The sequence below is a fragment of the Rana temporaria genome, chromosome 1 (genome assembly GCF_905171775.1).
Source record: "Rana temporaria chromosome 1, aRanTem1.1, whole genome shotgun sequence".
NCBI lineage: Eukaryota > Metazoa > Chordata > Amphibia > Anura > Ranidae > Rana > Rana temporaria.
The window spans coordinates 533,394,133-533,420,206 of NC_053489.1; the positions used below are offsets into that span (position 1 = coordinate 533,394,133).

The 26,074-nt window shown below is 45.1% G+C and overlaps 1 protein-coding gene across 1 annotated transcript in view; it reads right to left on the reverse strand.

Annotated features, from left to right (window-relative positions):
• The window catches only part of GASK1B (golgi associated kinase 1B), a 67,536-nt gene extending 50,665 nt beyond the window's left edge, over window positions 1–16,871 (reverse strand). The window contains exon 1 of the mRNA XM_040332297.1: window positions 15,512–16,871. Within this exon, the coding sequence (XP_040188231.1) occupies window positions 15,512–16,370 (859 nt within the window). The 5' untranslated portion in view covers window positions 16,371–16,871. The remainder of the gene's footprint in view (window positions 1–15,511) is intronic.
• Between the last annotated feature and the right edge of the window lie 9,203 nt (window positions 16,872–26,074).

Consider the following 26,074-nt stretch of genomic DNA (forward strand, 5'->3'; position numbering starts at 1 on the left):
TCAGCCAATCCTCAGTGGTAGGTTGGCAGGGGGCTGAGACCACTCCATAAACAGACTAAAGCCATGCCAGCAGAGGCAGTCAGGTGGAAGATGGAGATGCAGTGTTGAGAAGGCTGTCGGTGGACCTCGGGGGTACCCCCTAGTCTGGGGGGGTGCCTTGGATCGGGGCTCGGGTGCTGGAAGGATCCTGCTAAAACACACAGGAGGAGGCTTTTCTGGAGGCACAGGAGCAAGAGAGAGGACAGCGTGAGTAGTCAACACTGTTGGGGACTAACAAGGTGGGAGACTGCTACACGTAGTCAGTCTCCTTGAAGACAGCAGTGTGGTTAAGTCTTCATCCTTCCTTGAGAGATCTCCTGAGAGTCAGCGAGGTGGGCTAGCTGTCAGTCAGCTGAACTAGTGTGGACTGGTGTGGATAGTTAGCCTAGAGGGCTAGTGAAAGGGGCAGCTGCAGGCAGGTGGGTTGGCAGTGCCTGAAGGGGTGGTGCTGGGATCAGTGGCCACAGAGGAAGATTTACAAGTTGTTTTAATACACTGTGCTACACAAAAAGAGGCTACAGAGTTCCTGCCTGTAAAGGGCCATTGCTAATCTGACTGGGAGCCTGTCAGATAAATCAAAGTGTTTCACAACAAGCAAGTGCTGTGCAGGAGGAAAGTGAAGGAGACTGTACATAGACTTTATATAGGAAGATGTACCTGAAGTTAAGCTGGAAGTTTTGCTGAAGTCAAGTGGGCATACCATAACCTCAGGTCCCCCACCAGCACTTCTAGCTCCTCCCCATTGGTGTAGAACATCACATCACAACCCACTGCAATGAATGAAGATGAATGAAATGCCACTTTGTGACATCTTAATAAGTATGAAGAAACGGTTGTGTCCTGTGCAGGCTTCAGCCCTCCTATTCCTTATATTGGTCTACAAAATAATCAGTGTATGTTGTCTGAAAGATGAGGAGATTGGGTGGCAGGAGGGGGTTAAGTAGTTTAGCAAAAGACAGCTGGGCAGGACTGATACCACTCAGTCCACCAAAATTCTGTGTCAGTTCACAACAAGACTTAGGAGCTGAGAGCATTTCTGGCAGATTACCAGGTATTTGTATTTTTTAAAAGGATTAAGCACATGGGATGTGCATGCATTGCAGAGATGGACCACATTTGTTTTATTTTTATTTTGCTCTGGCATACACTTTGGGGTGTATGTATCAAAAATTTGCAGAGCTATTCATTCTGCGAAACTGCATGTACATTCATTCTGTATGAATGGGATAAAAACTGATGGGTTGATTTACTAAAGGCAAATAGACTGTGAACTTTGTAAAGTGCAGTCGCACTCTGCGAGAGCAGTTGATCTAGAGCTTAGTAAATGAGCAGAAGCTCTGCTGACTTGCATCATCCAATCATGTACAGGCAATTATATTTTCCTTGTGCATGATTGGGTATTCTTTGCTCTCTTTATCTCATTTACTAAGGTCTGGAGCACCTGCAGAGTCTATTTGCCCTTAGTAAATCAACCATTGAATGTTCTCATTTTATTTTCTCTCTGGTTTGATCTGTTTATTCATTGAAATCAGGAATATACCGCATCATAGCCACCATAGACAATCATAGTAAAAAGTATTTATATCCTATAATCATTAGCTCCATCTAGTTGTCACGATGTGGTATTTACCTTATTCCTGTGAATGAATGCATTCAACCTGGGGAGAAAATAGCCTGTGAACATTTGTGTTGGCTCCACACAGAACACATTTACATACAATTTTACAGATTGGATAGCTCTGCATTTTTTTTTTACAAACACACCCCATTAAGTTATGCCCTTAAAAGAGAAGTATGAGAATACGTTTTTTTTTTCAATCATACTAACCCTGCTGGATGCAGCATCTGTCCCCCACTGGCTCTAACACTGAGAGCGATCAAACACTGCCAATCGTTTTGGTTTTCACAGCTCCCTGAGCAGAGAGCTGCTATCAGTCAGCAGCTCTCTGCTCTGGCCCCTCCTCCCCCACACTCATTGGAGAGCTGGGCTATGGAGGGGACGGGAGCAGCCAGCCCAATGCTGAAAGGCTGAGCCAGGTGCTGATCTAGGCATGTGGGCGGATCCAGACTTCCTTGTTGCGATATTGCCTGGACCAGCTCTGTGACGTCAGCAGACAGCGTACTTCAACTGGCACACAGGAGTGCAAAACGATCTCCACTCCTGTGGTCCACAGGAGAAGTACAGCCAAAGGAGCTTCGGCTATACTTCTCCTTTAACGTTTTGTGTCAATTGTGTATAATTTCGAAATCATCATCTACTGTATTTCGATTTACAGTGGTAGAAATAAGTTACATATATTTTGGCAAGTAAAAAATTCCAAATATACAATATATATATATATATATATATTTTTTTTTAATCACAGTGACACTTGGCCCAGTGATTGAGACATCATAGAAAGCGATAACTAAGGCCCCGTACACACGACCGAGTTTCTCGGCAGAATTCAGCCAGAAACTCGATGGCAGACGTATTCTGCCGAGAAAATCGGTCGTGTGTACACTTTTCGCCGAGGAAACCAACGAGGATCTCGTCGGGCCAAAAAGAGAACATGTTCTCTATTTCCTCGTTAGTCAATGGGAAAAGTTGGCTCGGCGAGATCCTCGGCGGCTTCACAAGGAACTCGACGAGCAAAACGATGTGTTTTGCCCGTCGAGTTTCTCGGAAGTGTGTACGGGGCCTAAGTGGTTGCATCATTAACATGAATGCCAACATCCTTTTGTCTTCAAATATATGATTTCAAATTTGGGTGGAACTTTTCATCCATTCCACATGTTCACATATATGGATCCATAAAATAAATTTTATTAGAAACATTTAAAAATATAAAGTTGAAAACAATACATGAGGCATAGTGTATCTTTGGCGGCGTAAGGGCGCGGAATTCAAATGGCTGTGATGGGGGCGTGTTTTATGTAAATATGTCGTGACCCGACGTAAACAACGCTTTTTTTACCTGCGCATGCGCCGTCCGTGGGGGTTTCCCAGTTCGCATTCTCGAAATTAACCCGGAACAAGCCAATGCTTCCGACGGTGACGTCATTCTACGCAAATCCCTATTCACGAACGACTTAGGCAAACAATGTAAAAATTTCAAATTTCTACGCGGGAACGACGGCCATACTTAACATTGAGTACGCCTCATAACAGTAGCTTTAACTATACGCCAGAAAAAGCCGAACGCAAACGACGTAAAAAAATGCGCCAGCCGGACGTACGTTCGTGGATCGCCGTAACTAGCTAATTTGCATACTCAACAAATACGGAATTCGACGGAAACGCCACCTAGCGGCCATCGAAAAATTGCAGCTTAGATCCGACGGCGTACGCCTGTCAGATCTAGCCGAGATGCCGTCGTATCTTGTTTTGAAGATACAAAACAAGGATACTACGAGCAAAATTTGAAATTACGCGACGTATCAAGAGAAACGCCGGCGTAATACTTTTGTGGATCTGCCCCAAAATATATTGGGTACACTTCCAACACGTTTCAAACAACATATATTTCTTCCTCAGGGGAAATAAGAATCTGCAAAAGACCCAGATGATCACAATAAATGCACGGACCAAATAATTGCTGTATTGAAAAGCCACCCAGGTAAGCTCAAGAAGGTGCCTCATTTAACAGGACCCAAGGTGCCAAATCTTGCATATAGACTTTACTTGGGACAATACAAAGTTTCCTTAACCTGCCTGGTGGTATTCCCGAGTCTGACTCGGGGTTAGATTTTCCTGCTGCGAGCGGTAACCCCGAGTCAGACTCGGGCTTGCCTCGCTGGATGTACAGGGAGTGTTTACTTACCTTGTCCCTGGATCCAGCGATGCCACCGCGCTGTGTGAGCGAGCGGGACCTCGCTCGATTCACACAGTGCCTCTGTGTGACGCCGATCTCCGTTCCCTGCGACGTTACGACGCACGGGGACGGAGAACGGTGCCAAATTCAAAAAAGTAAACAAACACTTTACATACAGTATACTGTAATCTTATAGATTACAGTACTGTATGTAAAAAAAAACACACCCCCCTTGTCCCTAGTGGTCTGTCCTGTGTCATGCATGTCATTTTATATAATAAAAACGTTTCTTTCTCCCTGCAAACTGTAGATTGTCCATAGCAACCAAAAGTGTCCCTTTATGTCAAAAATGGTTTTAGATCAGCTAAAAAACAGCAATAATAAATTATAATCACTTGCAGAATTGTGCGATAGCGATTTGTGGGGAAATTCGTCATAAAAAAAAAAAATAATGACAGCGACAATTCTGCAACTGAGCAAATTTCAGTGATTTTGATTTGATTACATTATTGAATAATTTTTATTATAATTATATTATTATTTGTTATAATTATTTATAATTATTTATTATATTATAATTTATAATTTTGTTTTTAAAAAAATGTCATACCCGGGATGCCTATTAGAATCTTGTTTGGTCAGATTTAAGTGAGTTATTTCTAAAAATTACAGACCTACAGTATAAAACGCCAAATTTCCTTGCAAATAATGGTACCGCTTTCAGCATGTTTTTTCTGAAAGAATCATACCGCCAGGGAGGTTAAGGTGATGATCACCCCCTCAAATCCAAGCAATAGTAAAGTGCCCAAAGGTTAGGTGAACAGTTGGTCAACAACCATGGACGGGATAACGCAAAAACACCTTCAAGCTGAGCGTCCAAGGTAAAGAGGATTCAGGACATCAGAGTATGGGGGCAGCACTAACAGTGAAAACTTTTTTTATAAATACAGCCCAACATTATGTATAGTATGTATGAACATAGATAAAAAAAATACATAAATGCTATTACTACTAACAATAAAAATACTTAAAAAAGTGACATAAAATATTCAATTGCACTGTTCAGTCATACACATCAGAGTTTATGGATGTTTGTTTTGTAAGGAAATAAACTTCTTGAAAAAAGAATGTTTATGTATATTTGGCTTCATCTTATGGTCTAACCCTTTCAACAGGAAAAGGGAGGAAGATAGGATTACACTTATCAGTCTTATACATTCCTCTTTCTTGATATACCCAATACATCAGCTTAGGAGCAGGCATCAATATCGTAACCATGCATGCTCGAAATTCCTTTAAAACAAAAGTGATTTATATAATTCCAAAGCTGTGAAAACCTCTCAGTGTATAAAGTAATGATATAAATGTTTTGTCATGATAAAACGTAAAGAATGTGTTTTAACATGTTAAGGCCTCACTTTCTCAAAGTGATTTTTTTGTATGTAAATTTCCTATATGATGTACAGTGGATATAAAAAGTCTACACACCCCTGTTAAAATGTCAGGTTTATTTGATGTAACGTTTCCACGGTTGATGCGACCTATAAACTGTACAACTCAGTTAAACAACAAACAAACAAATCTTTTAGTTGAATGGAAGTAACATTAAAAAAATAAAACAAAATGGTTGCATAAGTGTGCACACCCTTACACTAATACTTTGTTGAAGCACCTTTTGATATTATTACAGCACTCAGACTTTTTGGGTATGAGCCTATCAGCATGGCACACATTGATATGGCAATATTTGTTCACTCTTCTTTGCAAAAACACTCTAAATCTGTCAGATTGCGAGGGCATCTCCTGTGCACAACCCTCTTCAGACCACCCCACAGATTTCCAATCGGATTCAGGTCTGGGCTCTGGCTGGGCCATTCCAAAATGTTTACCGTATTTATCGGCGTACACCGGGCAAAATCGTGGGTGCGCGATATACGTCGATACCCGCTTCCCGCGCTGTGTTCGAACCACTGCGCCAACATATACCGAGCGCAGTACACTCGGGTATAGTCGGGCAGGCTTGGCTCCTCTCGTGGTCACCTCCTGTGCGTCCTGTACGTCCTTTACGCGAGAGGAGCCGAGCCCGCCCGACTATACCCGAGTGTACTCCGCTCTGTATATGTCGGCGCAGTGGTTCGAACACAGCGCGGGAAGCGGGGATCGAGCAGGGAGGACACCACGATGGCCGCCGAAGGACGCCGGACCGGACGAGGCCGCCGATGGACAACGGGCAGGACGCGGTGGACGACGGGCAAGACACCGACGAGGGGCATCCAAACTGTAAGAATTTTTTTTTTTTGCAGGAATTTTCCTTGAAGTTCGGGGGTGCACGCTATACGCCGGGGCGCATTATAGCCCGATAAATACAGTATATTCTTTTGGTGAAGCCATTCCTTTGTTAATTTGGATGTATGTTTTGGGTCGTTGTCATGCTGAAAGATGAAGTTCCTCTTCACATTCAGCTTTATAGCAGAAGCCTGAAACTTTTGTGCCAATATTGACTGGTATTTGGAACTGTTCATAATTCCCTCTACCTTGACTAATGCCCCCATTCCAGCTGAAGAAAAACAGCCCCAAAGCATGATGCTGCCACCTCCATAATTCACGGTGGGTATGGTGGTCTTTTGGTGATGTGCAGTGTTTTTTCACCAAACATATCTTTTGGAATTATGGCCAAAAAGTTCAACCTTGGTCTCATCCGACCATAACACATTTTCCCACATGCCTTTGGGAGACTTCAGTTGTGTTTTTGCAAAATTTAGCTGGGCCTGGATTTTTTTCTTGTCACTCTACCCAATAGCCCAGACATATGAAGAATATGGCAGATTGTTGTCACATGTACCACACAGCCAGTACTTGCCAGATATTCCTGCAGTTGCTTTAATGTTGCTGTAGGCCTCTAGGTGGCGTTTCCGTCGAATTCCGCGTCGAGTATGCAAATTAGCTAGTTACGGCGATCCACGAACGTACGTCCGTCCGGGGCATTTTTTTACGTTGTTTGTGTTCGGCTTTTTCCAGCGTATAGTTAAAGCTACTGTTATGAGACATACTTAATCTTAAGTATGGCCGTCGTTCCCGCGAACATCACAGAAGCATCGGACATTTTCTGTCGGAATTTCCGACAACAAAAATTTGAGAGATTGTGCTCAAATTTTCCGACAACAAAATCCGCTCTCGTAAATTCTGATCGTGTGTAGCCAATTCCGACGCACAAAATTCCATGCATGCTCTGAATCAAGTACAAGACGAAAGCGCTCGATCTGGTAAAACTAGTGTTCATAATGGAGATAGCACATTCGTCACGCTGTAACGACTGAAAAGCATGAGGCTGAAAAGCGCAAATTGTCTCTCACTTAACTTTTACTAGGTATTGAAATTCCCTTTTCTAGTGCCGTCGTACGTGTTGTACGTCACCTCGTTCTTGACGTTCGGAATGTCCGACAACATTTGTGTGACCGTGTGTATGCAAGACAAGTTTAAGCCAACATCCGTCGGAAAAAAAATCCACTGTTTTGTTGTCGGAATGTCCGATCGTGTGTACGCCGCATAACAGTGTAGGAGCACAGAGTATTGTCATAATCTAACAAGTGCCTGAACTTTATGGCAGAATCACCAGGTATTATTACAGAGCAATCAGTCATTTATGAAAAGATTAGACATGTCTAGTGAAATTAAATTAACATTGAGATTTTAGTGACTGGTTTTGCATATACTTAAAAATGAGCAAATGTTAAAGAGTCCAGACTGAGGAACTCCAGCTCTGGCTAGATTCCACTGTATTAAAGCATACTCCAGCTGCTGCATAACAGTGGAACGCCAGCTGTGAGTATCCTTGGCTACAATAGCCAGACAAACTTTAACCAACTTAAAGGGTTTGTAAAGGAATTTTTTTTTTATCTTAATAGCTTCCTTTACCTTAATGTAGTGCTGTTTTCATGTCCTCATTGTTCGTTTTTGCTCTCAATTTGCTGTAATTCTTCTCTGATCTCCACTTCCTGGTTGTCTGTTTCCTGATGACCACAGTGCTGGGAGCTTTCTCTCTGTGGTCACTAATCAAGGAGGTGTGATTACTGTGTGTCTAAAACCCCAGTTTCGTTTTCCAAACCATCACTGCCCTGCCCTGTATGGCTCTGTGGCTCTGTACAGCAGAGAGGCAGGAAACAACATGCAAAAACGAAACTAGAAACTACAGGTACATTATATGATTGATTTTTATCTATTTTTAATAGTTTTTAAAAGGAATCAGTTAACTATTATGTCTCTATACCCTGTAAACAGTAATTTCAGCATAAGATTTTTTTTTTATTTACAACTCCTTTAATGCCATCAATATATTCCTAGAAAGGTATAAGGCCTTGTACACACGGCCAGACATGTCCGATGAAAACTGTCCGCGGACTGTTTTCATCAGACATGTCTGCTGGGAGGTTTTGGTCTGATGTGTGTACACACCATCAGACCAAATTCCCAGCGGACAGAAAACGCGGTGACGTGGCGGTGGCAGTGCTGTTACCCTAGGCCATTATCTCTCAGTCGATAAAATTTTCATATTTTTTTTTTAAATGCATGGAACTGGCATATCTAATGTATTATGGGGCATTTGTACCATGCATCTTGTCACTGGTTATTTTATGAAATGTTACTGTAAATCGTTTATTAACAATACATTGCAGCATTTAATTTATGGTAGCTTGCTGGCCAATTCCCATGACAATATATCCTTGGGAAAGGAGCAGCTTACATCAGGATGTATCCTATAAGGATATAAGGTAATGCTGATCCTTTGTTATCCTATTGTTCTCTCCAGATTGAATAGGAAAAAAACAAGCACTGCACGTACAGCTCTATAGAGGGCTTCCTCAACATCCATCATCCTGTAGATCTAAATGTCAGTTGGAAAAACAACCATTCAGTGCTAACATAACTAAACAGCATGAGATAAATATTGATAGTAAAACTGTTCTCTGAATTTACATAGGGTTGTTATTCATATAAAATAACTTTGTTCCTTCAAACCCTGTGAAGAACCTGTAATGTTAGGGCACTTTCACACTGGGGCGGGCGTCGGTGGCAAAGCGCCGCTATTTTTAGAGGCACTTTTCGGTCGTTTTAGCAGCTCTTTTTGCCTGCAACCCTAGCGGCTAAAGAAGGGTTAAAAGCGTCTGCAAAGCGTCGCTGCCGAATCGATTTGCGGGTGCTGCAGCAGCACTGGCCATTAATTTCAATGACAGGGACGTTTTAGGAGGGGTGTATTCACCGCTCCCGCAATGCCCCTAAGATGCTGTTTGCAGGACTTTTTTTTCCTTCCCTGCTGACACACCGCTCCAGTGTGAAAGCACTCAGGCTTTCACACTGGGGTGCCATTTTTCAGACGTTTTACAGGCACTAAATTTAGCACTTTAGCACATTAGAATCGCTGCAGTGTCAAAGTAGCTTAGGAATTTTTCTTTTTAACCTGAGGGTTTTCTGTCGGTATCAAACATTTATGACCAGTGGCCACCCCCCTAATCCATGTGCCCCAGTCCTTATCTACATACAGGACATCGGACGCATGGATTTCAATGTTTAGAGCCTGAGGCTCCAATTGGCTTTAAATAAGGGTGGGCTCAGGGCGCAGAGCACTGTGTGCTGAGCCCACCCAGTTGTGTGACAATAGTGCATTAAAATTTGCTATTGACTTCCTGATTATCCTCCCGACCAATCAGGAAGTGGGTCTTAAGACCTGATTAGCTGAGAGGAGGAGTGACTGTATTGGCCGCCGAGGAAGAAGCAGCTGAGGAGGAGATGCAGAGGAAGCCGCTGTAATGCTGCCAAGAAGGAAGAGATGCAGGAAGGAGCCAGAGCTGCCCATAAACTAGATGGGGTAAGTGAGGGGCTGGTGGGTGGATCGACCGAGTGACCGAACGACAGAGGGGGGAATCGACCATCCAAATGGGGTGTGGGGTGGTGGTGGGTGGTTTGTTTTCTTAATAAAATATTTGAAGTTCATGCAAATCAGGATTCACTGATAAAGTTATCAAGAATTAAAAAAAATGGAGTGGGGTCCAAAAAATCCATACCAGACCCTTCAGGTCTGGTATGGGTTTTAAGCGCCCCCCCCTCCTGAACCATACCAGACGCTATGCCCTCAACATGGGGAGGATACTTTGGGGTCTGGACCCCAAAGCACCATGTCCCCATGTTGATGGGGACAAGGGCCTCATCCCCACAACCCTTGCCAGGTGGTTGTGGGGGTCTGTGGGCTGGGGGCTTATCGAAATCTGGAAGCCCCCTTTCACAAAGGGGACCCCCAGATTACAGCCCCCCCTATGTGAATTGGTAACGGGTACGTTGTACCCCTACCATTTCACAAAGAAAGTGTAAAAAATAAAATAAAAACACACAGACACCGTTGGGAAAGTCCTTTATTAAAAAAAATAAAAAATAAAATAAAAATAGCCAATGACGTAGGCGAGACTCCGCCTACGTCATTGGCTATTCCCCGGCAAGCGGGGAAAGCCTGGGCTTACCCTATGATCTGACGGGTGACCCCGCCCCCTCGTACATCAGACCCCGCCTACGTCATTGGCTATTCCCCAGCAAGCGGGAAAAGCCGGAGCTTACCTATTATGTGATGGGTGACCGAGCCCCCTCGTACGTCATGGGGGTTTCGTGTGGAGTGGAGACTGCAGCGCTGGACATCGGATCACTGCGGGACAGACTGGATTACATCGCTGGAATGTTTTTTTTTTTTTTTTTTTTTTAATAAAGGACTTTCCCAACAATGTCTGTGTGTTCGTTTACAATTTTTTACACTTTCTTTGTGAAATGGTAGGGGTACAATGTACCGTTACCAATTCACATAGGGGGTGGCCGGAATCTGGGGGTCCCCTTTGTTAAAGGGGGCTTCCAGATTCCAATAAGCCCCCCGCCCGCAGACCTCTACAACCACCAGTCAAGGGTTGTGGGGATGAGGCCCTTGTCCCCATCAACATGGGGACATGGTGCTTAGAGGTCTAGACCCCAAAGCATCCTCCTCATGTTGAGGGCATGTGGCCTGGTACGGTTCAGGAGGGGGGCGCGCTCTCGTCCTCCATCTTTTCCTGCGGCCTGCCAGGTTGCATGCTCGGATAAGGGTCTGGTATGGATTTTTGGGGGGGACCCCACGCCATTTTTTAACATTTTGATGCAGGGTTCCTCTTAATATTCATACCAGACCTGAAGGGCCTGATATGGAATTTGGGGGGGGACCCCCGGGCATTTTTTTTTTTAATTTTGGTTCCCTGTGCAAAATGTAATTTTTAAAGGTAAAAAAAACTACTGCATCTATTAATTAATTGTTGGTCCGGCAATACAGATAAAAGTCATTAAAAAAACGGCAGGGGTTCCCCTTAATATTCATACCAGACCCAAAAGGGCCTAATAATGTACTGGGGGGACCCCTGCCGTTTTTTTTTCAATTACTTTTCTCTGTATTGCCGGGGACCCGGGGATTCCTTATAGCCACGAGTGGTTTTAAATTACTTTTTTTCCTTCAGAAATGACACTTTGTGCAGGGACAATTCTAAACACGGGAAAAATGCGCTGCTTTATAGGCATACTATACACACCCCACAGGTACAAAATTTAAAGGAATATTTCACTTTTATTGTTTCACTTTAAGCATTATAAAAATCACTGCTCCCGAAAAAACTGCAGTTTTTAAAAAATTTCTTTGCATTGATATATTCTGTGGACTGATGAGACCAGGCGTAACACTGAACACAGTGGGCCGGATTCAAAGAGATTTGCGCATTATTTACGGAGGAGCAGGGCAACATTTTTGCCCTGCGCCCCCGCAAATTTGCTCCGCTGCTCTTGATTCACGGAGCAGAAGCTCCGTAAATTGCGCGGGCGCACCGGCAAAATGCCCGGCGCAAGAGCACGCAATTTAAATGATCCCGTAGGGGGCGGGAATCATTTAAATTAGGCGCGTTCCCACGCCGATCGTAGAGCGCATGCACTTTCCCGGCGTGCATTGCGGCAAATGACGTTGCAAGGACGTCCAGCGCCATTCATGATTCACTTACGCCGTACGTAAACGCCGTAAATTGCGTACGCAGGGCTCGCGCAACGTTGTGAATCGGTGTTAGTATGCAATTTGCATACTATACACTGAGCACAACGGGAACGCCACCTAGTGGCCACCGCAAGAATGCAGCCTAAGATATGCGGGCATAAGAGCCTTAGGCTGCAGTCGGCGTAACGAGGTTCCTGAATCAGGAGCACTCGTTACGCCGGGGCAAGTAAGCAATTGCGCTGTGTAACCTATGGTTACACAGGCGCAATTGCTTCTTGAATCCGGCCCAGTGTTTGCTGGGAAACTGAGTGTTCCGCCTGTGTTCAGTGTTCCGCCTATCACAATCACCCTCTCGTTCGTGATAGACGAGAGGACGAGAGGGCGATCGTGATAGGCGGAACACTAAACACAGACGGCTAGATTCAGAAAGCCCGTCGTAACTTTGTGCGGGCGTAGCGTATCTCAGATACGCTACGCCGCCGTAACTTAGTGAGGCAGGTTCTGTATTCAGAAAGAACCTGCGCCCTAAGTTATGGCGGCGTAGCGTAAATGTACCGGCGTAAGCGCGCCTAATTCAAATTGTGAAGAGGTGGGCGTGTTTTATGTAAATAAAACATGACCCCACGTAAATGACGTTTCTAACGAACGGCGCATGCGCCGTCCGTGAACGTATCCAAGTGCGCATACTCCTAATCACGTCGCAAATAATAGTAATATAGTAATAGTAATAGTAACTTACGCAAAGCCCTATTCGCGAACGACTTACGCAAACGACGTAAAATTCGACTCTGTCCCAACGTCCATACTTAACATTGGCTATGCCTCATATAGCAGGAGGAACTTTACGCCGGAAAAAGCCTTACGTTTCTGAATCGGCGTATCTAGCTCATTTGCATATTCTAAGTGGCAATAAACGGAAGCGCCACCTAGCGGCCAGCGTAAATATACAACTAAGATACGACGGCGTAGGAGACTTACGCCGGTCGTATCTTAGCAACATTTAAGCGTATCTCAATTTGAGCATACGCTTAAAGATACGACGGCGCGGATTCGGACTTACGACGGCGTATCTATTGATACGCCCGTTGTAAGTGTTACTGAATTTAGCCCAGTGTTTGCTGGGAATCCGAGTGTGCCACCTATCACGGAACAGCACAAGGAGGAGCACAAGTTTTTAAAACTGCACGGCCGCCGTCTATGTCACAGACTCGGGTACACAGATCTGATTCTGCAATGGGCAACGTGAGGTCAGGCGGCAATGGACTCAGGTACTGACTCGAGTATAAGCTGAGGGGGTAATTTTCAACCCAAAAAAAAGGGCTGAAAAACTCGTCTTATACTCGAGTATTTACGGTAGTAGGGCAATGTTCAGGTGAGCCTATGGCCTATGCCATATAATTATTAGTAAATGTTGCTGATCTAACAGATCGAATCTAAGGCTGGCCATACATGAGTCATCTTTTTTCGTTCAGCCAGCAGATTGAACTAAAGAAAATGATGTAATTCCCCCATTCACACTCTCGATGTGAATGGGGGAATACCTCCTGCTGAGCTCTTGTATTCTGACAGCAGGGAGACTTCCTCGCTGTCAGAATACATTGATTAGCGTTACCGGTTATAGCGGACGGCGCTGATCGAGACAAACTTTTCCAACAGGCTGGCTGTACACAAGACGGTCGATTGTGTACAACCAGCTTGCACATACATATATCAAAATTTAAACGGTCCCTGGTAAATCGGCCAAATTTTGATCCATGTATGGCTGGCTTAAGGAAAATACAATAGGGGTGTCAGAATTAGTGACTATACCTTTGGATACTAACATTTAGTTGGTCATAAAAGCAGACCAATTTAAAATATTCAAGATCTTATTGATTACTGGAAATGAACACAAGCGCTACAAAATTTTGAGCAGAAATTTTACCTCAGGCAGATAAAAAATAGTAATACATATTACATTAATGAAACTTTCCCTTTTACTTATCAAATATTCCCAGATATTCCACAACACAACTACTCACTGTAGCACATTCTCTGTCAAAAGCATATCCCATTATATATGGCAATAATTATCTCTGAAGGTGTACTGCTATTTTCACTGGGTTTATTGAATTGCAGTAACTGTTCAGGATGGACAAATATAGCAGCAATAAACTCTCTTGCAAGGTTTATAGTGTTAGTACATGACAGACATGTCTGCGAGGTGTAGTATTTAGTAACCACAGAAACTATGATGCACATCCTATAACTTACACAGCAGGCTTAGGGAAAACTGTGAGGAATTACAGTTGCTAAAATGTATAGTCAAACTTTGATCAGCGGAGTCTGCTAGGCTTTGTGGTACCAACATAGCCAGTCTTACCTTGTGCGGGCCAAATATTACATGAGAAATAATAAAGTCCCAATTAAGAACTAATTACCGCTGATATTCATTCAGGAAAGAAATAAAACAAATTAGCAGCAGCATGAAGGTTTGAGCAATAAAATGATAAAGTTACACTAATTATAAATTTGTAGTTTACACTAATACAAGTGATTTAAAAAACTTCCAAAATACTGTACTATACAGTGTTTTACCAACCCCCCCCCCCAAAAAAAAGTCCTATCTAACTGTAATATTCCAGTAAGGTATTTTTTTTTTCCTCAGGGTATAGGCTCATTTGTCTCACGCATAGCCAGAGCCTGGATATTTGTTTGCAAATAAAAAAAACTATCTGAAAGGAGAGATACTTAGGGCCAGATTCACGTAGAATCGCGGCGGCGTAACGTATCTTAGATACGTTACACCGCCGCAAGTTTTCATCGCAAGTGCCTGGTTCACAAAGCACTTGCGTGAAAACTAACACCGGGGGCCTCCGGCGTAAGCCCGCATAGTTCAAAGGGGAGTGTGCCATTTAAATTAGGCGCGCTCCCGCGCCGGACCTACTGCGCATGCTCCGTTTCGAAATTCCCGCCGTGAGTGACGTAATTTTTTCGAACGGAGATGTGCGTAGCGTACTTTCGTATTCCCGGACGTCTTACGCAAACGACGTTGATTTTTAAATTTTGACCCGGGAACGACGGCCATACTTTATACAGCACATACGTGTGCTGTGTAAAGTTAAGGCACCCAAAACGACGACTAACTTTGCGACGGGAAACTAGACTAGCAGCGACGTAGCGAACGCGAAAAACCGTCGTAGATCGCCATAACTCCTAATTTGCATACTCGACGCTGGTTTACGACGCAAACTCCCCCCAGAGGCGGCCGCGGTACTGCATCCTAAGATCCGACAGTGTAAAACAATTACACCTGTCGGATCTTAGGGCTATCTATGCGTAACTGATTCTATGAATCAGTCGCATAGATAGAAACAGAGATACGACGGAGTATCTGAGATACTCCGTCGTATCTCCGCTGTGAATCTGGCCCTTAGTCTTTAGTAACTATATCCCAACTGCTATTTTCCTAATGGCAGTTAGAAAGTTAAAGCAAGAATTTGATTGGCTATTGTGGGTGACACACTTTGACATTTTTGGTATATATATTTGCCATATAGTGAAACGAATAGAGGACAGCAAGAAGACAAGACAGGTGGCCATTGTGCACGTATTTCAGGAAACCAAATCTATCCTACAATAGAACAATAGATCCTCTCACCTTGCACAAACTCAAAATTTCGGCTTACAGCTGGCAATGACCGGTTAAGCCTCAGTATCCGATCCAAGTGGAAAGCAAACACTTCACTCATGTCCAGGGGTCGTTTGACAAGACCACACTCTCCCTGGCCGGCTGATGAAACAGGCTTTTTCTTGGACGGCGTTTCAAACAGGATGAGATGTGCATGGCTTGAAGGCACCTGTGTAATCTTTTGTATCCTGGAATCTGCTAGGAACCGCATTGCCCTTATGTCAGCTGGACTAAACCAAGGTGGTGCTCTGTCACTGTATATTCTAATGTTACTCTGATGCTTGTTAGTCTCCCCCTTAGCATCACCTACAAGAGTTAACCCCAGGTCCCTGGATTTATGGGTGGGGGTTCCCATTTTTTGATTCCCTTCCGCAAGTCTGTCCTCCATTTTGTGAATATCATGAAAGACACTGTGCCCCAGTTCATTTTTCCCTAATGATGCCGATTTCCTCCTCTTTTTTGGTTTCACAGTCCCCCTGATATTGGCCGGCTTGCTTCTCTTGGACCTCAGAGTGATGTAGACAACATTTGGCTGCAGCGTTGGAGAGCTGTTTACAGCGCCCCCATCTGGCTGTGAATTTTCCACATAAAAAGTATTCTGTTCCAAAAAGTTCCTTGGTTGTTCAGTGGACACTTTCTGAGTGGGCTTCTGTGGTAGAACACTTACCATCTGACTTACAATAAAAATCCCATATAGAATACAGGCAGTGCAGAGCAGTAGTAGACTCCTCTTGCTCTTGGGACGTCTCCCACCACACGTTCGACAGATCCAGGCACAAAGTAACCGAATCAATGAGCTCCTGAGGGTTCCTGTCCGAGCTGAGGTCATCTCTCCAGGCAATCTACATAGTGACAGCTGCTAGGAAGCTGTGATCTCCTGTTGGGATCTTGCATGCTTCTTAGAAAGAAAATAAATAGTTTGTTTAAGAAATGGAAAGAGCTTGTTCGCAGCCTGAGAATGGGAATGTGCTGCTGGATCTCACAGTGACTCTGACACTCCACTGCAGAGAGCCTTTTATCAGCTACCACTAGGGAAGTGATTTCTTTCACTGAATGAATGGAGACAACTGTGTAAACAAAGCGAGGCGGAGATCTCCAGTCCAAATGTCAGGGGCTGCCTGCCTAAGAATTGTTCATGTGAGAAAGAGAGAAAAAAAAAATGCAGCATATTTTTGTCATACCAGGAAACGTCTGTTTGCCGGGACAGAGAACTCTTTAGTACGGCTCCATTCCCTCATATTAGAAGCATTTTAATATAAAACTGCAAGGCGAACTCTGCCCTGAGCAATGACAGCTTAATTTGTGTGAGTGGCTATTATATAATACCTCAGGAATTCCAGGGAGAATTAGAAACAGTCTCTCTATAAAACCTAAATGGAAATAACGTTTAAGAGCACCACACCCTATTTCCTAAGCACACATTCAGCAAACTTTCAGTTACCTTAATATGTAAAATGCATTGTAGCAGTCAGTTCATAAAACGTTGGAAATATTTCTGTGCCTCATTTGACAACGTGTCATTGTATTTTCCCCAGTAGGTGTGGAAATGCTGTATAGCATTCCAGATATTCTGCTCCCTTAGCAAAGCTGGACAAACGTGGTTAGATTTTCATTTAAACGTTTGTACTAAAATTCTGAAAAAACAGAAGCATTTTATTATTGCGCTCACTGGGAGAAATTTTGTTTGATAGTCCTTTAAATTTCATCCAGACCCAGTGCAATCCTAGACATATTAACCTCTTCAGCTCCGGAACATTTACACCCCTTTATGACCAGACCATTGTTTGTGATACAGCACTTACCTTAACCACTTAAGCCCCGGACCTTTAGGCAGCTAAATGCCCAGGCCAGGTTTTGCAATTCGGCACTGCGTCGCTTTAAAAGACAATTGCGCGGTTGTGCGACGTGGCTCCCAAACAAAATTGGCGTCCTTTATTTCCCACAAATAGAGCTTTATTTTGGTGGTATTTGATCACCTCTGCGGTTTTTATTTTTTGCGCTATAAACAAAAATAGAGCGACAATTTTGAAAAAAATGCAATATTTTTTACTTTTTGCTATAATAAATATCGCCCAAAAACATATCTAAAAAATTTTTTTCCCTTAGTTTAGGCCAATACGTATTCTTCGACCTATTTTTAGTAAAAAAAAATTTGCAATAAGTGTTTATCGATTGGTTTGCGCAAAATTCATAGCGTTTACAAAATAAGGGATAGTTTTATTGCATTTTTATTATTTTTTTTTTTTTTTTACTACTAATGGCGGCGATCAGCGATTTTTTTCGTGACTGCGACATTATGGCGGACACTTCGGACAATTTTGACACATTTTTGGGACCATTGTCATTTTCACAGCAAAAAATGCATTTAAATTGCATTCTTTATTGTGAAAATGACAGTTGCAGTTTGGGAGTTAACCACAGGGGGCGCTGTAGGAGTTAGTGCTCACCTAGTGTGTTTTTTCAACTGTAGGGGGGTGTGGCTGTAGGACTGACGTCATCGATCGAGTCTCCCTTATATAAGGGATCACTCGATCGATACGCCGCCACAGTGAAGCACGGGGAAGCCGCGTTTACACACGGCTCTCCCCGTTCTTCAGCTCCGGGGAGCGATCGCGACGGAGCGGCTAGAAACAAATAGCCGCGCCGTCGTCCCGGATCGCTCCCCGAGGGAACCCGACCGCCGCATGTAGTGGGGGGGGGGTCCCGATCGGACCCCCCACCCGCTAGAAGGCAAGGACGTACATGTACGCCCATTTGCCTGTACGTGCCATTCTGTGGACGTACATATACATGCGGCGGTCGGGAAGTGGTTAACTGACAATCGCGCGGTCGTGTGACGCTGTACCCCAATTAAATGTCCTTTTTTTCCCACAAATAGAGCTTTCTTTTGATGGTATTTTGTCACCTCTGCGTTTTTTTTTTTTATTTGCACTAAAAACAAAAAAGAGACTGACAATTTTGAAAAAAATAATTACTTTCTGCTATAAAAAATACACAATAAAAAAAATTGAAAATCTAATTTCTTCATAAATTTAGGCCAATATGTATTCTGCTACATATTTTTGTTAAAAAACAAACAAACAATGGCCCAGATTCTCAAAGGATTTACGACGGCGTAGCGCCATGTACGCAGTCGTAAGTCCGAGTGAGAGCCGTCGTATCTATGCGGCTGATTCTTAGAATCAGTTACGTATAAATTTGGCTAAGATACGAGCGGCGTAAGTCTCTTACACCATCGTATTATAGGGTGCATATTTACGCTGGCCGCTAGGTGGCGCTTCCGTAGATTTCCTAGTTGAATATGCTAATGAGCTAGATACGCCCATTCACGAACGTACGTGCGCCAGGCGTAGCAAGATACGTTGTTTACGTAAGACATACGCCAGCGTAAAGTTACCCCTCATAAAGCAGGGGTAAGTCATGTTAGGTATGGATGTCGGAAACGTCGGAACAGCGCCGTGTTTTACGTTGTTTGCGTAAGTCGTCCGTGAATGGGGCTGGACGTAAGTTACGTTCACGTCGACTAGGCATTGAGCGGGTGTAATTTAATTTGAAAATTCGAAGTGATACTGAGCGTGCGCGGGAATGTGCCGTTCGAAAAAAACGTCATTTACGTGGGGTCATGATTAGTTTACATAAAACACGCCCCCTGTTCCTCATTTGATTTAGGGGCGCTTACGCCGGCACATTTACGCTACCCCGCCGTAACTTTAGACGCAAGTGCTTTGTGAATACAGCACTTGGCTCTCTAAGTTGTGGCGGCGTAGCGTAACTACGATACGCTACGCCCGCCTACATTTACGCCGCCGACTGTGAATCTGGCCCAATAAGCGTATATTGATTGGTTTGCGCAAAAGTTACGTTCATTTTGAAAATAAAAATTTACTTTCTGCTATAAAACACATCCAATAAAAAAAACGCAAAAAAAATATTTCTTCATCAGTTTGGGCCAATATGTATTCTACTACATGATTTTGGTAAAAAAAAATCTCAATAAACGTATAGTGATTGGTTTGCGCAAAAGTTATAGCGTCTACAAATTATGGGATATATTCATGAAATGTCATTTTTTGTTTTTTTACTAGTAATGGCGGTGATCAGTGATTTTTAGCGGGACTGCGGCAGACAAATCTGACGCTAAGCCCTGGTTCACACTGGGCTGCGGGAGTGAAGCCGTGCGAGTTCAGCTGAACTCGCACGATTTCACTCCCGCCGGCAGTCCCGATTTCAGCGACATCTGTGCAGGTTTCTGCACAGATGTCTATGTAAATCGCGGCCCGAAATCGCAAAAAGTAGTACAGGAACTACTTTTTGAAATCGGTGCAGCGCCGCAGATGCGGCGTCGCACCGATTAGGACAGTGTCATTGCCGACAATTCGCGGCAAATGCTGCCGATTTGAGATGCGATTTCACATGTGAAATCGCATCTCAAATCTAAGGAAATCGTACCCAGTGTGAACCTGGGCTCAATGACACTTTTTGTGTACCAGTGACACCAATACAGTGATCACTGCTAAAAAAATGCTCAGTGCTAAAAAAAAACAGTGTCAATGTACTAAAGACACTGGCAGGGAAAGGGTTAACATCAGTGGCGATTAAAGGGATCAACGCGTTCCCTGGGAGTGCTTGCCAACTGTGTGGGGGGATGCTTTGACTGGGGGAAGACAGAGATCTGTGTTCCTGCTTAGCAGAAACACAAGATCTCCCTCTTCCTCTCTGACAGAACTGCGATCTGCCTCTGGATTGGTTGGTGGGTCCCGATGTACATTGGGTTCTGCCGTATCCGCTGATTGGCTTCTGCTGTGTCCAATCACAGGGAACGCAATAGGTACGCAATTTCGCGCTGAAGGGCCGCCCTGCTGCAGTAAATGTACGTGGGGTGGTCCGGAAGTGGTTAAACACAGTTAGATTTTCTTTTTAAACATTTGGAAACTTGAAAAAAATCGCACATCAGAATGTTCTTGCGTTCCTTAAGGTAAATAGTCTAGCTGGAAAGCTCTTAACATTTCATCTATGTGACGGTATCGGTATGATATCCCCGTCAAAGATTCCCTTCTTCCATAAGAACATCACCCAATATTCCACTAGGAGGAATATTCCTGAGATCGCCCATTAAGCCACACATTAGTCCAGGCTTACTGCTAGAACAAGACAGACTTTAATGTTATATCACACAGCTTATATGTAATTTCCAAAACTGTTACAATGACAAATCTCCGCCCCCCTCACACTGGGGCTTCCATACAGATGATTAGGCAGACACGACGGAGCCGATGCTGAAAACACATTTTCTTTAGACAATGACATCAAGGACGCTGATTACTAGTTGTACTGAATACATTAACTAGACCGCTCGACCCCGCATATAGAGAGATAATTACCACACTGGAGCAATCAGAATAATTAACACAAGCCACTTAAACACAGATCTCCTTCACACAACACAATAGATCAATTAACCTTTAGAAATAGTGAGGGGACATTAGCACGTCAATAACCTGTTAGCCGAGGACAGAATTACACAGGGCAAGCAGGGAGAATGAGACATATAGGCAAATGCATCACAATGGCCCCCCTTTTTCTCCCTGCTACGGCAAACCCGGTTGGACCTTCCCTGGTCCAGTAGGGTTGACGGGTTTAGAGCTTTTAGTCCGAGGTTAACTCCGTTTGGCGTGACTGACCTCCCTTGGCAACTGCTTCAGACTCAGGTATGCCACCGGGTCGTCAGATCACACGCCGGTCAGTCCCCAAGTCTTTGTGCGATCTGCAAAGTCACCAGAAGTCAGTGTGAAGACGGCGAATGGGTCTGTGCGCCGCCATCTAGGTGTCCCGCTATGGGAGGGGCAGGTTATGGCTCTGAAGTGACAGTCACAGGAGATTCATAAAAAGAAAAAGTTATATTTGTTGAAATGCTGTAGCACCCGTGCTCAGAGTTCGGGGGGGGGGAATCAGGGTCCCATAGGGTCAGCCACCCTCTGCTCCCTCCGCAGCCGCCAGTTCTCCTCTTTGAGCTTCTCCAGCTCCATCTCCAGTTCATGGAGCCTGGGGGGGTCAGCCTGCTGTGACCTCAGGTGGTTGTTCTCCTCCTCCATGCGGCTTATGCACTCCTCCAGCTCCATGTACTCACGGATCAGCTCCTGCTTGCTCATGTCCTGCAGGCTCTCCACGTGGTCCTTCATCATCAGGAACTGGGTGGTGGTGTAAGGGGCCACCGGTGGGCCCTTGGCGAACATCTCGGCCCGCATCTGGGACGCCCGCTGCGACTCCCTCTCCTCCAGTCGCTTCTTCTCCTCCCAGGTCAGCTTGTTATACGGCTTCCAGGACCTCTTCTTCTTGGGGGGTAGCCGGCGGTGCCTCTTTCTGCCCCGCTCCCTCCAGGGCCCCTCCGGCTCAGGGCTGTCGCCCATGACCAGCTGACAATGGTGTTCCCTGTTGTCCGTAATACCAGATTGTACCGTGAGGACTTCGTAAATGGTGTCCGATGGTTCTTCCGGACCCAGCTCCTGGAGATCCCAAGCCGAGTCTACACAATGGGCTGCTGCTGGTGGGCTGTACCCAGGTTGAGACCAATTTGACCTGGTGTTGTCGTTCATGGGGCAATTCTGCTTGAAGTGACCCAGCTGTTTGCACCGGAAGCAGCGTTGTTCGTTGTCCTCCTGGCGTGGATAGCGAGGGCTAGATGTCATCTGTCTGTTAGGTGGTTGGTATCTAGCGGCTGGTGGGTGTGAGGGCGCCGTTGGTCGTGGAGGTTGTACCCGTGGTGTGACCTGGTTTGTCTTGCGAGTATCCGCATATTCATCTGCCAACTTCGCGGCCTCTGGTAGAGTCATGGGCCTGCGATCTCTCACCCAATCTTTGACATCCGTCTGGATGTGATTGTAAAATTGCTCCAGGAGCATTAGTTGCAAAATGTCCTCTGCGGTGGTGGCCTGGCTGCTGTTAACCCAGTTAGAGGCCGACAGGGACAACTGGCATGCCCATTCCGCGTAAGAGTCTTTCATGGTTTTGCGTGAGTCCCTGAACTTCTGTCGGTGGGACTCTGGGGTTACTGCATAACGAGCCAGGAGCGCTTCTTTAACCCGGGCGTAGCTATGGATATCCTGATCTGGCACGGTCCGGAAAGCATCAGAAGCTTTGCCTGACAGTTTGCCTGACAATATTGCAACCCACTCTCCTCTAGCTATTCGGTGCAGGTTACATTGTCGCTCAAAATCCGCCAGGTAGTTATCAATCTCACAGTCCTTTTCATCAAAAGCTTTAAAAGCGCTAAACGGGATCTTCCTTGTGTCTGCTGTGCTGTACTCACTGTTTGGAGAATGTGCGGCTGCTTGTCGGACTGCTGCCAGTTTTAACTGTAGTTCTGCGTCTCTTATTTCTTTAGCCTTCTGTAGTTCTGCGTCTCTTATTTGTTTAGCCTCCTGTAGCTCTGCGTTTACTAACAGGTCCATCACTTTCAGCACCACATCCGTCGTTGGGTTCGGGCCGAACCATGCTAGCTTCTCTCTCATTAGCTTGTTGGCTGGCGATTCCTCCTCCTGAATCACTGGTGTCTCCATCTCTTGTACTGCTGGCGTTGCTGCAATCCCGTCCTCCTGGTCTATCTCCATTGATTCTGCTATGATGACCCGCTTGGTTTTGTTGCTAGCAATCCTTCCACGAACTTCCAGTAGTTCTTCCAGTGTCTGCTTGGAATCCGGGTGTGAAGGGGAATAGAAGGGAAAATCCCACTGCTACCAACCAATTGTGACGGTATCGGTATGATATCCCCGTCAAAGATTCCCTTCTTCCATAAGAACATCACCCAATATTCCACCAGGAGGAATATTCCTGAGATCGCCCATTAAGCCACACATTAGTCCAGGCTTACTGCTAGAACAAGACAGACTTTAATGGTATATCACACAGCTTATATGTAATTTCCAAAACTGTTACAATGACAAATCTCCGCCCCCCCTCACACTGGGGCTTCCATACAGATGATTAGGCAGACACGACGGAGCCGATGCTGAAAACACATTTTCTTTAGACAATGACATCAAGGACGCTGATTACTAGTTGTACTGAATACATTAACTAGACCGCTCGACCCCGCATATAGAGAGATAATTACCACACTGGAGCAATCAGAATAATTAACACAAGGCACTTAAACACAGATCTCCTTCACACAACACAATAGATCAATTAACCTTTAGAAATAGTGAGGGGACATTAGCACGTCAATAACCTGTTAGCCGAGGACAGAATTACACAGGGCAAGCAGGGAGAATGAGACATATAGGCAAATGCATCACAATCTAGACCTGCTATTTGAATGAAATCCCAAACATATTAACCACTTACTGACTGCCCTATAACAGTTTCACTGCTACAGGGCAGCAGCTGTGCGCAGGATCACGTATATATATGTGATCCCACACTTCTGCCTGCAGGGGACGTGCGCTGTGATAATTCACAGCAGGAGCCGATGTGCGGGTGTCGGGCACGTGATTTCCGCTGCCACCCACCGATCATCGGGTAGAGACACAGAATGGAGCTCTGCCTATGTACACAAGGCAGAGTTCCATTCTGACAGGGGGGGGGGAGGGATGGACTCAAATCCATCTCTTTCCCTAGAAAAAGCAGCACACATAGTAAACACAAACACTGGCTAGGCACACGTTTAACCCTTTGACCGCGCTAGATGTTTAACCCCTTCACAGCCAGTGCCATTAGTACAGTGACAGTGCATATTTTTAGCACTGATCGCTGCATTAGTGTTACTGGTTCCCGCAAAGTGTCAATTATTAATTATTAATTGTCTGCCACAATATTGCAGTTCCGCTATAAGTCGCTGATCGCTGATGGCTTTCCCAAAAGGTTTGTTGTGAATTGTTGCTGCATTTCTTCAATGCACGTTTAGTGCACCTGCATCCACCTACAAGCTAGTAAAACTTTGTGAGGTCAGACAGTGTTCAAATCTAGTATAAAACGATAATGGAAATTTGCCATCGCAGCACAGACAGGTTAATTATGGTATACATGATCTCCCATAATCCCTTGCATTCCACAGAAAAATTCAGTTTAGGAGTAGGGATGAGCTTTATGTTTGGGTTGAACATGAGTTTGGCTCGAACATTGGCTGTTCTCCCGTGTTGGGGTGTTCGCGGCAAATTCGAAAAGTCTATGGGAGAAATCTAAAGTGCTAATTTTAAGGTTAATATGCAAGTTATTGTCATAAAAAATGTTTGGGGCCTCGGTCCTGCCCCAGGGGACATGTATCAATGCAAAAAAAGTTTTAAAAACTTAGGGGTAGATTCAGGTAGATTGGCGCATCTTTATACCGGCGTAGCGCATCTCATATGCGCTACGCCGACGTAACTCAGAGAGGCAAGTACAGTATTCACAAAGAACTTGCTCCAAACTTTGCGCCGGCGTAACTTAATTTTGTTGGCGTAAGTGGGTGTGACCTTATGCAAATTATGGTCGGAACGTGGACTAGTGATATACGCCTGGCGTATCCTGAACGGAGCATGCGCAGTGAAGTGGAGGTATGATCGCTCCCCTGTGCGCATGCTCACAACTACGCCGGCCCAACTTCCTGGGGTACGCCGGCCAACCGGCTTACGCCAAGCCTATAAATACGCCCAGACATGCGCCTGTCCGGTACAAAAGTACATCCTTCTTTTTTCCCCCTCTTAGGGAAGGTACTTTTGCAAAGCGATGGCGGCTGCTGCAAATACAGACAAGAAGGTGAGGAGGAAGATAAACTTTAGCCCGGAGGAGAGGGCTATTATTGTTGCTGGCATAGTGGCACATAAGAAGTACCTCCATGGTGCCCTCAGTCACCAGACCAGCAAGTCTAGAAAGAAGGAGATCCTGAGTGAGCTCAGCCCGCAGGTCAGTGCCGTGGGCAATGCGACCAGAAGCCCCCAGGATATAAAAAATAAATAAACGACCTGAAACGTAAGGTCCGTGAAAAGCTGGTTGCGATAAGGAGGCATACCAGGGGCACGGGAGGAGGACCAGCCTGTACTGTGCGGTTGACCACGGAGGATGAGATGATCGCCCAATGCCTGCAGCGGGAGCAGGTGAAGGGCATGGAGGGGTTCCACTCCGGAGACCAGTCCTTGAGGTCAGGTAAGTGTGTTTTATCTCCTATACGGTGTGTAGCATGTGAGGGGGTGGAAGGGAATATGTGACAAGTGTGTGGGTCCACCAACATGTGAATGCTTTGTGTCATCCACAGATGTGCTGGAGGGAGCTGGGCCGTCGTCGGCTGCAGGGCGACCCACGCCATCCAGGGATGCGAGTGCCCATACCTCAGCTGTGGAGGAAGTAGTGGAGGAGCACGGGGACCTGGAGGATGCGTTCTACATAGTGGAGGAAAATTCCAGCATCCCTGAACCCTCCCAACCCTCCTCCCCCATCAGGGGACCCTCCCAATCCTCCTCCCCCATCAGTGAACCCTCTCAACCCTCCTCCACCATCAGGGTACCATCCTCACCCTTCTCCTCCATCAGGGGACCATCCCCACGGGCCTCCCCATCTACA